This window comes from Oryza sativa, chromosome 11, assembly GCF_034140825.1.
Source record: "Oryza sativa Japonica Group chromosome 11, ASM3414082v1".
In the NCBI taxonomy this organism is placed as follows: Eukaryota; Viridiplantae; Streptophyta; class Magnoliopsida; order Poales; family Poaceae; genus Oryza; species Oryza sativa.
The window spans coordinates 2,176,514-2,193,897 of NC_089045.1; the positions used below are offsets into that span (position 1 = coordinate 2,176,514).

Sequence of the window (17,384 nt, forward strand, 5' to 3'; positions counted from 1 at the left end):
CGCCAGGTCTGTAGAGAGCTGTGTTCTCTTTCCTAATTTATTGTCTTTCACCTAGGAGAGATTGATGACATGGATTTTTGTAGAGTGCTTAACGGCACCTGTTGCGGCTGCCCTTAGCCTTTGCCGCCGATATCGATCGGATCTCCGACTCGGGACACAAGTATGTCTTAAAATCGCATCATTAATCTTAATTTAGATATAAGTTAATGATCTTGTGTGCTTCCATAGTTCCATCAATCTTGTTTCCTGTTGAGTGCATTATTAAGCGCGCGCATCACTAGTCTTAAGTTAGATATAATAATCATCTTGTATGTTTTCATCAATCTTGTTTCTTGTCGAGTGCATTAAGCCCTATGCTGGAATTTGTAATTTTTAAGGGACAAACCACTTCAAACTTTCGATGAGAGAGAGCAGGAAACATAGTATCATTGCTAGCAACAAACAAATATTAATTCCGCACCAAATACTGTCCCAAACAAATGAGTAGTCCATATCCCACTAAACAGTAGTATTACTTCACTCAAATAAGAAACAAATATGAATTATGCATCAAGCACTGTTCCCTGCTGTTTTTTAGATAATGGATTAAGAAACCGGCCTCTACATCCAACTGTTCCCTGCTGTTGATCGGTGAAGTTTCATTTCGTCGTCAGATGGAAGGGCTCGTGAAATACTGCTGTCATTGTTTGCTTGGCCAGTAAATAGAAGGCGCTTATTTCATCCTGTTGAATATACAATTGGCGAACTAAATCTCCTGTGTTGGTTGAACCTTTATTCTGTTTGTTACTCGGGTAATTACAACTTGGACTTTGTTGATTCTGCTTCACGCAGTTGTGCGTACATATCTGCGATTTCTTTTGCAAAGTATGCCTTAGCTTGCGGTCTTTTGATCTGCAACATCATTGAGATAGAGAATTAGCACCTTAGGTATCGAGATCTCCTGCAACAGAATTAACGGGCCTACCTTGAATGTTGGGGTGAGGAGACCATTTTCTAGTGTGAAAGGCTCAGCAACAAGGGTAACAGCTTTGGCAAATTCAAAACCTCTTAGCTGGTACAGTAAGTAAGCACAGAGAGATAGATAAGGATCATACACATCATACAGAACTTTTACTTATTAAGAGAGCATGTAAGGTAAGAACTAAGAAGTGAAAATTAAACCTGTGCCTCCTTTCCAATAGAGTCCATGTCAGCCAGGACAGCAGCTCTTGCCCTTGTATCAGCGCATAGCTGTCTTAAATCCTCGTACTGTAGGTTAGAAAGGGAAGATCATAACATAAGCAGGCAATGCGGATGTAAGGAGCTCTATTTGTAGTTCTGTTTTTTAATAAATAAAGGCAGTGTTTGTGTAGTGAACTGGAAAATATATAATAACATACAAGAAGGTAATCTGCTGATTTGGAGAAACTGGGCTGTACAAATGTATAGTATGTACTCTTTACTTCAAAAAAAAGGTCAGCACATTTACCTGGATTCCTTCCGATGCAGCCCAAGCCTTCAACACCTCTGGTTCAACTGCTACTACGGCAACCAAAGAAGAGTTTAAACTATCACCTGCATTCAAATCAACGGCTTAGAATATACATGGTAAATAATTAGTACGTAATAACCAATATAAGATCATGAATATTACCATATATAAAGCACTGCGCAATAAACTTGCACTTAGCATAGACATTCTCAATCTTCTCGGGAGCTATGTATTCTCCTTGAGCTAACTTGAAAATGTTCTTTTTCCTTGAGAAAAGAAAATTGCATCAATTAAAATTTAATAAGAAAAGTAATCAGACGAAACAGAGTTCCAGGGGAATAAATTAAAATAGATAGCCTAAAAAATTGTGTGGAAAGAGGATAAATAATTACAGACAAAAAGATTTCAGAATAGAGTTGTGGTTATTTCTCAAAAAACATCCATGCATTACAACATTTCGCAATTGAAAGCTGTCTGCTACAATAACAGTAGAGGATAGTTAAGGTTTGCTCTTCGATCAGTAGATGAGGAGTTAATATCTTGCTTTTACTTTAGTCTTTTAGCACACTAGTTTTAACCTTATCAAGTCCCTACCATCTTAGTATATGGTATGTATTCACAGAACTACAAAATACAGCAAATTCTATAATTTAGAATAGCAGTGAGCTTTCACATATTAGAGTTTCATCACCAACCATGCAAATCTCATATAACAAACAATATAATGGTGAGAAGAAAATAGTAGAAGCTGAATGAAGATTTCAAGTATGCATTAATATTTAACAACTTAATTTAGCAATCACTGATCTGGATATCATTAGGAAACTGCAAGGAAGCTAAAAGTAAGTCCTAAGATGTACACCCTCTCTTTGGAAGATTTGGAAGCATAGAAAAAATTGTGTGTTTAACAGCATTAATCTCAGTGTAACTACAGTTATCCAAACAGTGACCAATGAATGTTGGATCATGCCCAGGGCTTCTTAGGGAGTTTCCTAATAGGTCGCTTGGGTGAGGTTGTTTTTTAGTTTGTGTGTTTTTCATGTAAAGGCTAAGGTTTGTTGGTGGTTTGGATGAGGGTGGGCGTTGCTCCCTTCCTTGTTCCTGTTTTCTCATGTATTCAAGAAAAAAAGATGCACTCCCTCTGTTTCCTTTTATGAGGCCTAAAGTTTTTTCAATCTTGTTGAAAAACAGAAGGCTTTCATGTGAATTTATTGAGCCTTTTCTTTATTTTGCCCCCTTTATCACATACTCTCTCTTGCATATAGGAAGCATCACACATGACACTAACCATCCACTCTCCTATTCCTAAGGTATTTAATTAAGTATGGGTAGCATGGTCATTTTAACTCCTCTTCTTAGTATTGTACCGCCTTAGTCCTCTTGCCCACCCAAAATAAGAGCTATATTTTCAAATGGAAGGAGTACATGAAAACATCACTAATAAAACTTCTATGCATCATAATTTATTTTCGCAGGAACTTGTAGCATGATATTTTCTTCTGCCTAGGAAAAAAATTAATTTGGAAGTCAGAACTTTGCTGGATAGTAGATCAATCCTATTCCTATCTTCACCAAACTCATGAGACTGTTTAGCAATGATTGAAAGGATGCGATGGCAAAATTATCAAGGAACAAAATAGATATTATATGACGAAGGCACAAGGCCATTTTAATTCCAAAGGAAATGGCTGAAACACAAACGGTAGTAATTCAGTTTTACCTATCTATAATTTTTAAACGCCCTCCAGGCAGCCACAAACCTATGTCTCCAGTGTGCAACCAACCGTCCTCATCAATGACCTCTCTCCTGCATGTTTTCAAATGTAATTTCTGAAACTCATTTAATATATTTGAACTTAAATAGGAGACAGAAATACATAGCAAGATACGTTACGTTTGGATTTCATCCTTATAGTAACCAAAAAATATCGTAGTTCCCCTAACACAAATTTCTCCACGAGGATATGGTTGATCCTCAGAGGTGTAATTCATTTCTGGGACATCCACTAGCTTAATCTCTGAAAAATGGCAACAGGATTTACATTATGAGAGTGTGATAGCACGCAAAAAAAAACAATATTTTAGTTGAAGATGAAACCTAGACTTATTTGGGGTTAAGAAAGGTAAATATGAGATGTCACATGTTTTACATCAGTGATGGGTTACTATGCACTACAACTATATGAAGCAGACTTGACTTGATGGGCGTCATGAACACTAATTCATAGATACGATAAGGATCTGACAGCAGGGATAAAGACAAGATCACTCTTATTGGTGCTGGGTTTATCCTGATTGCCAAGAGACTATAATCAAGTTAAACCTAACTTTGTGTTTACTTTATTTTTTGATGATAATAGGGATGCAACGGTCACTTATACCGGTGGACTACATATGCTAGATAGAAATGTGTACCAATAGGCATTGTGTACTTTACAGTATCTCGACCATCAACAATTGGATCCTTATCATCCCAACAAAGCAATCTCTAATTTCCTAGTTAAACCTAGAGCCAAATGTATAGGATATTAAATAACTGATCCTATTAATCTAATTAATTATTTTGGGAAATATTATAATCTTAATGCTACAGTGGCAGACCATAACAGTGAGGGATTACTGTGAACAAAAGGACAAGTTTTTTATCCAAGCAAATCTAGTTACATCCTTGAAAATCCAAACACAGATCTTACCACAAGATGGATTTGGAGGTCCAACATGACCAATTAACCTATCATCACAATCCATTGTAGCGATGACACAGGATGTCTCTGTCATTCCATATCCTTCAATTACGAGACAACCGAAGCATCTGTTAAAAAAATAAGACAAAATTTATTAGTTAATCCAAGTTATAAAATCATGCTGTCCCAAAGGAGCATATATGAAGCCAGCTTACACTCTTAGGAATTCCATGACATCTGCTGACAATGGAGAAGCACCTGAAGACATAAGCCTCACACGTCCACCAAGCCTAGCTTTTATTTTGTTAAATACCAATTTGTCCCACATTGGGGACAGATTTCGTCCTAATAACACAAAAATGTAGAATTAACATTTCATACATGTGGTGGATAAAAAATGGGATGACAGAAAACATGTAGGAGCTGCCTAGGAATGTCATTGCAAAACTACATAAGACACTTAATTGCAATGAGCTTCATACTGTTCTTACCATTCATAATGGCTTGCCTCTTAGCATTGTATGCAGCATGAAAAAATCTTTCTTTCAACCCTCCAGACTCCTTCACAGCATTTGTAATTCTACAGAGTAATAAACAACTAGCCAGTTAGAATTACTGAAAAGGGAAAAAATTGATTTCGTGCAAAAGATATGACTAGAAATAGTCATGCCAAACACGAAAGTATCTAAGTTAATGGTATAGTTGTATTACGCAGCATAAATTCTGTTATATAGCCGGGGTACGCTAGAAAATACTGTTGGTCTCAGTGCAGCCAGATCATCCATCAGCTTCAAATTATCCTGGAAATGACAAAGAATTCAGAATTGGCGGTAAAAGATTATTATGCATGCAGTAAGATGAACATTTGATATAAAAGGAAGTGATGCATATTTGTCAAGTGTTGCACAAAGCGTTTGCTGCTTGCAAACAAGCAGCAAACACACCTGATATAACCCTATATCTAGCTGATTCCTGTGCGCAAGGAAATCCAGCAATAGGGTAGCAATATGATAGGTGCGATGGTGAGGAAAGGATTATGGTGAGCAACATAGAGGTGCAGTAAACTAACATGAGATAACAAAATGGATCCATTTAAGACAAGGATGCCATAACAACTACTATAATGGGATGATATCTTGTAGGTGAAAGGTCCAGCATAAAATGCATCTATTGTGTTCAATTTTTTAGCCGGGTCGGCCGAAACTCAACCAACCGAAATTGTATTAAGAAGAGTAGAAAGTTCAGACTTCAGAACTGTTATATAAACGACATTAGACTGTCGAAATCTGCTGTGTTCAATTGATCTCTGGATGATTCTTATCTAACAGTTAGAAATATTGCACTACCTGATCCAATTCTGCTCCTATGTCTAGGGGTAACTTACAGTTACAGGAGAACTAGCATTACCAATTGCTTTTCCAAGTGGTTTATTTCATGTGCACCTGGCCCCGGTTATTGATATATACCTTTTCTAAGTCAGAAACTCCATTGTTCTACATGTTCTATTATTTACACAAACAGCAAATGCAAAGAACTACCAAATTAACATCCTGAATGGTTTTGGATCTGCATACCCCTTGGTAGAATCCAATGGCAACTCCATAGTGAAGCAGTGCAATCTGGTTAACTCTCTCATAGATGTGAGCTAAAGGTAGATATGAGATGTACCTGTGGAGAGATATCAACATGACTACTATCAAAAACATTTAGAGATGATATAAATTTATTAAGTTATAGCAGAAAGATATGAATCTAGATTTAATGTAAACTCCTCACACATCAGATGGGTAAAACTTAATGACCACACTTGATCCTGCTACATTTGCGATTAAGTTCCTATGAGAAAGAACAACTCCCTGGAAATATGACATCAAGTGCCACAAGATTGAAAGGTCGAATTAGAAAGGCCCTTTGAATGGAGCAAAGAATAATCAGAAACATGGGTTATTTACCTTTGGTGTGCCGGTTGTGCCACTAGTGTAACAAATAGTGGCAACATCTTCAGGTTTTGGAGGACGAAAAGGTCTAGAACTCATCTTTCCCTGAGTTGAAGATTCAAAAGCGATGGAAAAATAGTGAGCAAAAGTGCTAGCAACCTTCAATCTAACACCAAAGATTATGTATATGACTGGATACAGATATGCAGGCATTTGACGCAAAACTTAAAAAGACAATATGTACAGAATGCACATACTATGTGTGTCCATAAGAAAGAAAAATGAAAACGTAGGCACACTGCTCACACAAATATAAGTGGAAACTAGATGCCACATCAACTTTGTCTGATATGGATAAATCATTTGGAACAAGTCTAAATTTAATCAGAGCAACATACATGACGGAGTGCAGTCAACTGGTATGCAGTTTGATTCGGTTGACTGAAATTGGAGAACAAATACATTTTTTGCGTGGAATAGAACAAATACAATGAACAATATATAGTGTTAGTAAACTCATCTGGTGCAGACATCTCTAAAACTATATGAGGTGTTAAGACTAGTATCCCATATACTCCCTCTATCCAAAAATATAGCAACTTTTAGCATTCTAAGTTTGTCCCAAAATATAGCAACTTCTCCACCTACGTTCTTTTTTCAACCAATCGCAATCTTCCCTCATTTAATTTATCCATCTACTTCCTCTTTTCGATCAATCAAAACCTTCTGCCATTTAACTCCACATACTTCCTTAATACCCTTGTTCAACCCCAAAAGTTCTTATATTTTGAGATGAAGGTAGTACAATATAGTTTTCAAAAACTGAAGGATCATGTAGCAAATTCACCTGGTTGAGTAGTCTGGAGTAAATTATAATTTCCACTCCAGTAGATGTTGGGGTAGATGGCATATTTGCATTGTCTCCACCAATTACCTATACAAAACAAGTTAAGAAAAAAAAAACAGAACAAAGATTCTTAAAAAATCATGACTGCTCGATTGAACATACTAATTATAAATGGTTCGAACTTACCACTATAAGGCGAACACATGGCATTTGAGTTATAAAGCTTAACAGCTGCAATAAATAGAGACATATACATAAGCAAACATAAAAATACTTCATTCCAAAGAATATATCATGATTAAATTAAAGGTACAAACTGATGTAGTGTTTGAAACAAGGATCAGAATCCACATAAACATATTTCATGGTCAGGGCCCAGCGCTCAGCCCATTGATCATGTGCGTATGTGGATATGGTTAAGAACAAACAGTATGATGAGCATGCAGTTTATGCAGTGTGCAGTCTTTTGACATTGTGTGTTCATAGCAGGATGAGATCAGCACCTGAAAGCACAGATCTATTTCCTGGAAATAACTAGCTACTTGCCACCTTCAGTAGTTAATGGCTGGTACCAGTGACATGAAAAGTGCAAATTTTAATGATTGTATAAACTAATAACTATACAAGGCTGAGATAAGGGGTTAAAGCTCACAGTGCTTAGTGTTTGAGGCACACAGAAAATAGCTTCTACTGTCGCATGGTTGACAATGAACTGAACTGCATCTGGACCTGCAGATTACATAAATATTGTTGCTAGATGAATGATAAGGATATAGATGATCATTTGGTGAATAGTGCATACCAAGAGTGTCATAAAGTGGCACAGACACGAATGAATATGCTGCACAGGCATGATCAACTATGATCCACTCAGGTCTGTTTATAAAATACAAACCAATGCATGCACCCTGGTTCAGAGTTAAAAAAAATAAAGCAAGTTAAAAAAAAAAGGGACTCTCTAAGTGTAAATACAAATGTTATATCATTGTCCATGTGTGACAAGATCTGCCTGCTACTAGTTAAAAAAAGAAGGACGGTACTTGTTGCGACCATTATGACTCACTTCAGGTATTCCATGATAAATAAGACCAGAACCTATTGCAGTCCTGTTTGTACTAGCTTCTCCATATGTCATCCATTTGTAGCTGCAAAGTTCCATACATATATCATTTAAAAGATTTGAACAAAGCTACAAAAGCCAATAATAACACATATATCCAGGAACTAATCCTTACTCCCCAACTGTTCCATCAGCGCAGATTCTTGTGCCCAGGTATCTACAGTCCCTAAAGGTCTCAACTGCATACCTGCGCAATTTGGGGTATATTGCCTCAGAACTTAGCACAGAACTTAAATTTGAAGAATAATAATTTTCTTGTAAAGCATGTAGCCTGCAACAGATCTAAATTTATCAGCTTTCATAAAACCATCAGATAAAAACCATCTGCATTCAGGCTGTGGATCTAACAATAGATAAAGGTTAACTCACTTTTCCCTTATAGATACAAACATTTTCCGGCTCCAAGGTTTCAATAAAATAGCTTAAAGAACAGCTTCCCTTGCCAATAATTCTTTTTATGTAATCAGATTTTCCTAAGAATCCTCCTGATACAATTCATCCTAGGGAAAACAGAACTAGCGTTCATTTTGCTTAACTCTATGTTTGTGCACTCACATGTTTGCTGACAATTCAAAACAAGAATTTGATAAATCATAGCATAACATTTTGTAAATAACTGAGACTTCGCCAAGTTGAGAATAATATTAAGAAATAAAAGCCGGATGCTCAAATGAGATTTCGAGGATTCTTACACGAAATTATCATGAAGCGTTGCAATATCAGGGGTATCAGGGAATCTATCTATTAACCTAAGAGGTGTCTTCGCATTCCTGCAAGATTGGAAACAGCAATTGTGAGCTGCAACATAAGCAAATGCAGCCAAAAATATAAATAACCTACCGGTATACATTCCACTTCCCGGTCTGCAACTTCTCAGGGAGCACAGCACTGTAGCCCTGCACTGGAGAAGCTATGACATTGAGTTACAAACTAAAAAAAGGCTGTTTTGTCAAGAAAGATAAATCAAACATGCAGTAGTTGGGGAATCCACAAGTCCACAACTTTCGTGTGCCGGCATACTAAAAAAAGGAAGAAAAGGCCTCATCCCTTTTACCTTTATTCAGCACACAAGCGAATACTCTAAATATTTTTAATTTTTTAGATATATAAAGGGAGCTTTAGAAGCGATTACTCTAATCCAATAGCGAGAAGGATACTACCGAGCTAAGCAACGGAAGTATGGAACTGATGCGCGGACTCGGCAGCACAAATTCAGAAAAGCGAAACCTCTCCACACGACCATAACTAAATCCGATGAACACAGTGTTGCGACGCGTATTACCACCACCGTTTGGGAATCAGAAACAATTTTAGATTATTATCTAAAAGCAAAAGTGCTAGTCTGCTCGACCAGCTGGGAATCCAACCCCAAAGAGATCCGAATCGCGGGCATCACCACACGGGACTGAAGATACGACATACCGTGCGCGTACTCGCCGGCGGTGGGGTTGGCGGCGAGGTCAACGCCGCCGGTGGTGGTGGTGGTGGACGCCGGCGGCAGGAGGTGGGCCGAGACGGCCCGCAACCGGCGGCCCATTGGGGAGTTCCCCTCCTCCTCCCGCCCCCTGCCGTTGCCTCGCATTGGTCTTGGACTCTTGTCTCCTCCTCTGTCTCCGGCGTTTGCGTGGGAAAAGAAGAGAGGAGAAGGCGAGGCGTAGGGGTGGAGGACTACTCGTCGTCACTCGTGGTCTCATGGACTCGTGTTTGCCGTTTTTTTTAAAAAAAAAAATAAGTGATGCTTTGAATTTGGAGAGGATTTGGCAAGGATAAGCGAATCCTAAGGGAAGATTCGCAGCTTTCTAGACGAATTCCATAGAAATCTCCGCTGTTTTTCGGCCTTTTTTTAGCTGTTTGGGAAAGACATATAACTCTTACTCCCTTCGTCTTACTTATAACTAGTTTGCATTCTTAAAATTATAAATCTAAACGATATTAGTGGAACAAATAAATGATGTTTAAAACTAGTAAAGACGCAGATTAAGTTAGTGCACGTAAAACGAAAAAACTATTGACATGTAGTATAATTAATTAAATTTTAATTATGACAAACTTGACGAATGGATGTATTTTAAAGCTTATATAGAAATTTTTCACACAAAACTTATATAGTTTGAAAACGTGCTAACGGAAATTAATGTAAAATATTATATTTTTATAAGAAAAAAATAAGGTTTATAGTTTAGATTCGTATTTCTAAGAGAGTAGTAGGTAATCTTATCCGGTCTGTTTGTTTTTTTTTTCTTTTGCTTGCGTCGTGCGGCTGGCCTGCAGACGTGGTGGGTGTGAAGCGGATCGGACCGGAAACCGGCGCGTTGCGGCCGGCGGCGTTGCGTGTTGGGATGGACGGCAACGTCGTCTTCCATCTTCCGCGAACGGGTCAGCCAGCCTGCTGTTCTATTCTCATGAAAAGCTTGCTAAGCTTTCAAAAACTTTCAATACATTATTTTTTAAAAAAGTATAATAGTTAACCAATTCGTTCCTACCATTAGATAATCATCACAAATCATCTAGTCATCCAAAACAAAGTAAAACAGTGGTACTTCGTGTAAGGATGTGTTTAGTTCATGTCAAAATTGGAAGTTTGATTAAAATTGGAACGATTGACGGAAAAGTTGAAAGTTTATTTGTGTAAATGTAATGAAAAAGTTGGAAGTTTAAAGAAAAAGTTTAGAACTAAATTTAGCCTAAGACTGCAAGGATATTTTGACGCGCCAGCACAGGGCTTGTAGAACAGAAAAATAGGAGAGGAGAGGACGAACTGAGACAAACACACGTGATTTCTGTTTTGCGGATAATTGAGGAGGAAACGTTCATAGAATATGGTTCCATTCGAGTGGCAACAACGACTTTTAATAGCGACAGCTTCAGAATGCTATTATCGTGTGACTGATACTAGTAGATCTTTTGTTATGCGCTATCGTTGGGGATCCATTCATGTAGCAGCTCAAAGCCTCAAACAAAGCTTCGTATTGCTTGGCTTCAGAAATGACAGTCGTATAGGCTGGGTTCGAGTTCGACCGAGCAGTTCAGCTTGTATGTTTGTTGGGAACTGAAACTAAGACATAATAGGTTTATTTGAATTTTTCTAAAGGAATCTTTTATATATAAGGTTTTTACATAAAACGTATCGCTGATGTTTAACGGTTTTAAAGCGCGTGTTTATAGAGAATGAGAAAGCTGTAGTTGTAAATTGTTCATAAGAACTCACCCCAAGTGTTATGAACTTAAGACATTATTATTTCTATATACTTGGTAGGATTATACTCTTACAATAGAAAAAACATAATTGGATTCAAGGTACATACGAGCAACCAAACACAATCTCTTGCGTATAAATTTTCTTATCCAACCAACTAAACAACATCTCAGATAAACCAGGCTCATCTAATGCATACAACCAAACACCCTCTATTGCATTTTATTGCATTTTACCAACCAAGGCCAAACTCAACCTGGATAAGACATACGAGCCAGGCTAAGTACATTCGAGCAATCAAACACAGGTCGAGTTTGACACCAAGAAACACCCACGCACGTGACTCGTGAGACCCAAAGAATCGGTGTCTCACTAGAGAAGATGATCCATGAGACCAGCAATCAGCAGGATTTAAAGAGAGGTGGTTTAAGAGATCAGGCAGGGACGTGATTAATGTACATTTAACTATTTGCCATTTGTAAATTTGATATTAAATTATTTGTCACCCATATATCAACAACATATGAGCCCTTATATTTGTCAATTTTATAGGTGGCAATTAACTATTTATCACTGGACATACATATCATAAATATGAGGATCCACATGTTATTGATATATGGATGACAAATAGTTAAATATTAAATTAAAAAGTGATTACAAATAGGTAAATGAGTTATAGGGATAGATAGAACAGTGTTCTTTGTAAGAAGATATTTGCTTCAATCCAATAAAAAATAACGTAAGGTACCGATATCAAATCGTTTTTAATCGTTAGATCTAACTGGGCAGGATGTGCATTGTTTTATCCGACGATCGGAAACGATTTGATACCATGAGATAATGGTATCTTGAGATACTTTTTGTTGGATGGAAACAAATTAAGAATATCTCGAATGAGAATACCAAAAAAAGAACCATTAGTCCTGGGGCACCCATGCTTATCCCCTTGGGCCTAGGCGTCACAAGTTTCATTGGAAAAAGTGCACCAAAGGTCCCTCAACTTATCAGCGAGATAAAAAAACGTCCTTGAACCGCAAAACCAGATATGCGAGGTCCCTTGACTATACAAAACCGATCACCCGAGATCCTTCGGCTGTTTTGATCCCGGTTTTGATCTACGTGGCAGCTGAGTCAGCGTGGGACCCATGTGGGCCCCACGTGTCAGCCAACCACTCTCTCTCCCCTCTTCTCTCCCATCTCTCTCCCTTCTCTCCTCTCGGGCAAGCCAGGGCGGATGGGGAGGAGGTCGCCGGGACGGCCGGCGACGCCGCGGCGGCTGGAGCACGAGGCGACGTGGCCGGCGACGCGACGGCGGGAAACAAAATGAGAAACAAACAGACGAAATCCAATCCAACACACACACACACAAAAAAAACATTTTTCCCCTCTTCTGCTATCACAACTCACAAGCAAAACAAGCCAAGAACACGGCAAACAATGGCATCCGCTGCACGAGCTGGATCCCGAAGTGGTTGAACGCGATGGTCACCTGCATCGCCGAGTCCAGCAGGTACTCGTCGCTGTGCCCCAGCAGCATCACCTCGTTGTGGTGCGAGAAGTAGCTGTTCGACACGGTGATCGCCGTCGACCCCATGATGGCGTCGATGAGCCCGTCGGCGCACCGCGACAGCGCGCAGTGGTCCACCCACACGTCGCGCGCCGAGTAGAGCGAGATGCCGTCGCCATCGGAGCGGGTGCGCCACCCATAGTGCGTCGGCGATGCGCGCACGTTCGCGTTGCCGGCGGGGACGCAGTCGTGGACATGGATGTTGTGGATGATGACGTTGGAGACGTACTAGAGCGTGATGCACGCGCCGTCGGCGCCGGCGCCGTGACGAGGAGGAGGAGCAGGTCCTTGCTCGCTACCTCGTGGAATCCTGAGGGAGTCTGCTCATGGTGGTCAGACTAGCTAGTGGGCGTCGTTAGAATTTGCCGACGTCGGAGTTCCGGGTGACGGCAGGAGAACAGCGGCAGGCGATCGTGGATGCGGCGCTGCCCCGGCTCCCGCCACCTTGTTGCCGGCCGCATCGCCTCGTGCTGCCGCTGCCGCGTCGCCGGCCGCCCCGGCGACCTCCTCCCCACCCGCCCCGGCTTACCCGAGAGGAGATAAGTGAGAGAAGAGGGGAGAGAGAGAGTGGTTGGCTGACACGTGGGGCCCACGTGGGGTCCACGCTAACTCAGCTGCCACGTAGACTAAAACCAGGATCAAAACTGCTGAAGGACCTCGGGTGACCGGTTTTGTATAGTTAAGGTGGTTTTGCGGTTGGAGGACGTTTTTTATCTCGCTGACAAGTTGAGGGACCTTCGGTGCACTTTTTTCAGTTTCATTTGCTTGGGAGGCCCATCACATTAGGCCCAAACTAGTTGCTCTCCACAACTGTGGGCTTCTCGGCCCACTGCGATCTGCTAGGTCGCACAGTCGCATCCGCGATTCCGCCGCATATTCCCCCTCCCCTAGCGATCACCGAGACACCGACACCGTTTGCGATTCCCCAATTTTAGCCCTAGAACACGCACATCCCGGAATCGGAGCAAGAGGCCTGCCTTGCCGGCGGAGGAGAGGAATTGATCGCGAGAAGCACGGGGAAGTCGAGCATGGCGAGCGCGGATCTGCTGCGGAGGGAGGAGGAGTTCTACGCCTCCTTGTTCGACTCCGCCAAAGGTAGATTCCTTTTTTGTATCTCCGAATTGCCCCCCAATGCGTCCTGACGCAAGCGATTTTTAACCCTTGTTCGATTTTGTGAACTTAGGTGGAGATGCCGTCAAGTCGCGTGGGCAGATGATTGAGAGGAAGATTGAAGTTCTTGAGGACATGGCCGCCAAGGTGAGGCGGCTCATCCTATTAGGGAAAATAAAAAAGTGATTTTGTTCCTTTGCTGCTAGTTTTATGATTGAATGAAATTATGGTTTGATCCCTGTTATGAGAAATGGATGATGATCTATGGAATAGCAGCTCAGAAAAAAAAACCCTGTTATATTTGATACAGTATGTTGTTATCTTTGACATTAAGAATATGCGGGTTGATGGTTTATAGATTGCAATGTTGCACAGGTTAGTAATCGGAGATCTCGTAGGTGGTTGAATGACCGGTTGCTCATTGAACTTGTCCCCCGTCTTCATGTGGAAGAAATCAAAGGCCTTTTTGCTCCTCCACCATGGGGTAAGATCCAGTGCTGCTCACATTTTTTAACACCATATTGCATGTCTTACAGCCTGGCCATCGAATGTTTCATTCTGTTTAGGGGGTACTAAGTCATTGAATGTTTCATTCTGTTTAGAGAGTAGTAATAAGTTATGAAGAAGATAAAATCCATGTTATGCATACTCTTTACTATGTGTTGACATTAGAATGAGAAACAATTTTTTTTCCTTACAGCATGCACACGTTAACTTTAACAAGAATTATGTCATTAACTAAAAATGTACGGATTCGTGAGAATGCTGTATGCTATCCAGTTTCCCTGTTTGTCACTTTTTTCCTTAAACACTTATGATCAGTTGTGCACTTTAATTGCATTGACATTTAATGCAGGCATTATAGTCAGGTTACATTTTTCATGTACTATTATAGAGATAGGGAACATTTCATTTCTATATTACACCGATCTATGTTCTGCATGTAGGTGAGGAACTGCCCGTTTCTGCATTCTGCAGGACAAGTGTCGGTGAATGGGATGCCTTCAGGAGTATTGACATGGATGTTGAGGTATACTAGTGTGTTGCTACTCTGTGCAATGAGAAATAAGAGCTGCATAGCATTAGGTATCATGTGCACTTTTTTATGGATCCATTTTACTTACTGTGCTTTTCATCTGTAGGCACGATTGGTGCAACAGATGAAACAGTCTTCTACAAAACAGAAGAACCATTTGGACAGAGATGAATTGGTTGCTCTCAATTCTTGGCATCATATAGATCGTCAAACAAGAGAAGCCATAAAGAGAAATTTCCTCCCAGATCTTCTTGAAATATACGAAGTATGGCTTTCTATCTCATTGAATTAACCTTTTTGTGTTTCTGTTTGTCACAACAGTTGCTAACATTTGTTTGCTTTTGAGAGTTTTTGGTTTGCTGCATCAGATTGCATCTTTCTGGTTTTGTAGTTTTAAAGGATCAAATGATATTTATGTTATAAAAACTGACAGTATATCCTCCTGTGTTATCTACTTCTAGTAGTGTTGATGGATTTTTATTGTGATCAATGATTACAACTATAAAAGTTTAAGCACTATTCTCCAGGAACAAATGAGATGTCTTTTAACAAACAATCTGGTGCAAATTAGGGTCCTTGGAGTTTTTGTTTCTAGTGTTCAATTGCATTAGAATATCTATCTTGTTACACCAGTTTGGACCATCTAAAGAACATCTAGATCTAAAATGATTGCCACTTTTGAGGGTCTCAGATTTCTTTACATACATCTAAGATCTAGAATATTCCTTCGCAACCATATAAACATGCATCTGTCTCTTGGCTTTCTATTACAAAGTATAAACCATTGGGGTACCTAAGCTTTTTAAACGACATCCTGTTTGCTCTTGCATCTCTGTCTCTACAATTTTTAGTACAGTTATCTTCTTAATGAAAAGGAAGCAGTTCTACTCTTCTACTGCTCAGGCTTCAGCCATAAACAAGGGTGACCTGATTTTGTGTTACGACATGTTATCAGTCAGAAATGAGGTGGTTGAGTTCTAATTTGTCGGCATTTGGCATTTCTGTGAAACTTTTGATGTATGCACTCACATGCTATGTGAATGCAAGTGGAAATTAATAATTACAATATGATTTTGCATTTGGGTTGTATTGCATAAGTACTTGAGAAGCATAATGTGCTGCACTTGCTGGTCATTCAGTAGCTGTTTTATATTGGTTTATCTGTTTTTCACATTTGCAGGAACGAGTTAGGACCTTCATCGAAGACACTAGTGGTAAAGATATGCTTGTACTGAATGTCCAGGACCCATTTCAGAGATTGCTTTTGCACGGTGTATGCGAGGTAATTGCTCTCCAGCAGTTCTTGAGAAGAAGTGAAATCTTCATCCAGACGTTTTTAGAACTTGAACACAACTTGTATGTATGCAGTTCTATAATGTATCATCTACAACCACGACTACCGTAAGAGATGGAAAGCTGTGTAAAACGACAGCAATCAAGAAGAGATCAGGCACAGGTGCTCCCTCCAGAATCACATTGGTTAGCTTCCTAAGGATGAAGAAAAAGTCCCATTAACATGTGCCGTGTATTGGCAAAACATGCCGATTTAGGTTCTGTTTAGGATGTACACATGTAAATTATCGATATTATCATCTTAACATATTTGAATGCAAGATTGGTCACTGCCTCACTGATCGTGAGTCGTGACCTCCAAATCCTGGTGTTAAATCTGCATGCCTTGTCTGTCTGTATTGGTTGAAATTGCCAGGTTTGTGAGTTTCTGGGCTCTATTGCCTGCTGGATCATGGAATGACATGTCATTGGTCCCTACAACTAGCACAAGAAAGGGCATGGAACAAGTCTGTTCAGGAGACAATGTCCGTCCAAATAGGCATCTCCATCATTAGCTACTGCCCATAACGATTGCTAAATTGACCATTACCTAAAATAACTCATTTTTTTATGTGTGACAATTCTATTCCTGACAGCAGGTCGAGCTCACAAAATCAAGACTTTTTTAGCATGGTCAAATCCGACGGAGATGCTTCTTGAAGCATGAGAGGGGAGGGAGGACGCTTCACCAAAAGAACGGGAATATTTAGATTGTATCCAAAATGAATCTTACCAAATTTAATGTCAAAATTTTGGTTATTTGACAGTATTGCCCAGTTTTGGAGTTTTGGCAGTGTTTCTTATATACTCTCTCCGTTTCACAATGTAAGTCATTTTAACATTTCCCACATTCATATTGATGTTAATGAATTTAGACATATATACACACTGTGGGGACACCCAATTTAGGCTTGGTGCCCCGAAAATTCATTCGTGATCGTCCAGGATTTCGATCTCGTGATCGTCCAGGATTTCGATCACAGATTGATATACAGATCAGCTTTCAATTAATTATACAAATTTGGTTATACAAGCTAATTATACAATTGTTAAAGGTTGAAAAGATCCAAACTAAAATATC

General features: G+C 39.7%; 2 protein-coding genes across 3 annotated transcripts; one reads left to right on the forward strand and one right to left on the reverse strand.

Annotated features, from left to right (window-relative positions):
• Window positions 1–428: 428 nt before the first annotated feature.
• LOC4349764 (long chain acyl-CoA synthetase 6, peroxisomal) lies at window positions 429–9,721 on the reverse strand. 2 transcript variants are annotated; one of them, XM_066305305.1, is made up of 23 exons: window positions 9,482–9,721; window positions 8,900–8,955; window positions 8,752–8,829; window positions 8,175–8,246; window positions 8,003–8,084; window positions 7,742–7,847; window positions 7,592–7,668; window positions 7,126–7,170; window positions 6,940–7,026; window positions 6,108–6,197; window positions 5,932–6,011; window positions 5,730–5,823; window positions 4,867–4,955; window positions 4,647–4,735; window positions 4,371–4,500; window positions 4,165–4,283; window positions 3,366–3,489; window positions 3,192–3,278; window positions 1,634–1,737; window positions 1,469–1,554; window positions 1,162–1,248; window positions 965–1,051; window positions 429–891 (listed from the first exon to the last, which is right to left on the reverse strand). In XM_066305305.1, the coding sequence occupies exons 5-23, from the start codon at window positions 8,072–8,074 to the stop codon at window positions 796–798; spliced, it is 1,749 nt and encodes a 582-aa protein (XP_066161402.1). In that variant the 5' UTR covers window positions 8,075–8,084; window positions 8,175–8,246; window positions 8,752–8,829; window positions 8,900–8,955; window positions 9,482–9,721; the 3' UTR covers window positions 429–795. The 2 variants fall into 2 exon arrangements, with proteins under 2 accessions (XP_066161402.1, XP_015617433.1); XM_015761947.3 differs by having other exon boundaries at window positions 8,900–8,960.
• A 4,008-nt stretch (window positions 9,722–13,729) lies between these two features.
• LOC4349765 (uncharacterized) lies at window positions 13,730–16,626 on the forward strand. Its single transcript, XM_015761973.3, has 7 exons — window positions 13,730–13,920; window positions 14,009–14,082; window positions 14,311–14,419; window positions 14,883–14,965; window positions 15,078–15,236; window positions 16,152–16,253; window positions 16,340–16,626. Exons 1-7 carry the CDS (start codon window positions 13,854–13,856, stop codon window positions 16,484–16,486), a joined length of 741 nt encoding a protein of 246 aa, XP_015617459.1. The 5' UTR covers window positions 13,730–13,853; the 3' UTR covers window positions 16,487–16,626.
• Window positions 16,627–17,384: the final 758 nt, after the last annotated feature.

Coding starts and splice junctions, on each gene's coding strand:
- LOC4349764 (XM_015761947.3), bottom strand. CDS start 9,641: ATGCGAGGCAACGGCAGGGGGCGGGAGGAGGAGGGGAACTCCCCAATG. Junction 4,501..4,646: donor GAGGCAAGCCATTATGAATG/GTAAGAACAGTA, acceptor TTGTGTTATTAG/GACGAAATCTGTCCCCAATG. Junction 1,052..1,161: donor CTATTGGAAAGGAGGCACAG/GTTTAATTTTCA, acceptor TTACTGTACCAG/CTAAGAGGTTTTGAATTTGC.
- LOC4349765 (XM_015761973.3), top strand. CDS start 13,854: ATGGCGAGCGCGGATCTGCTGCGGAGGGAGGAGGAGTTCTACGCCTCC. Junction 14,420..14,882: donor TTTTGCTCCTCCACCATGGG/GTAAGATCCAGT, acceptor TTCTGCATGTAG/GTGAGGAACTGCCCGTTTCT. Junction 14,966..15,077: donor GTATTGACATGGATGTTGAG/GTATACTAGTGT, acceptor TTTCATCTGTAG/GCACGATTGGTGCAACAGAT.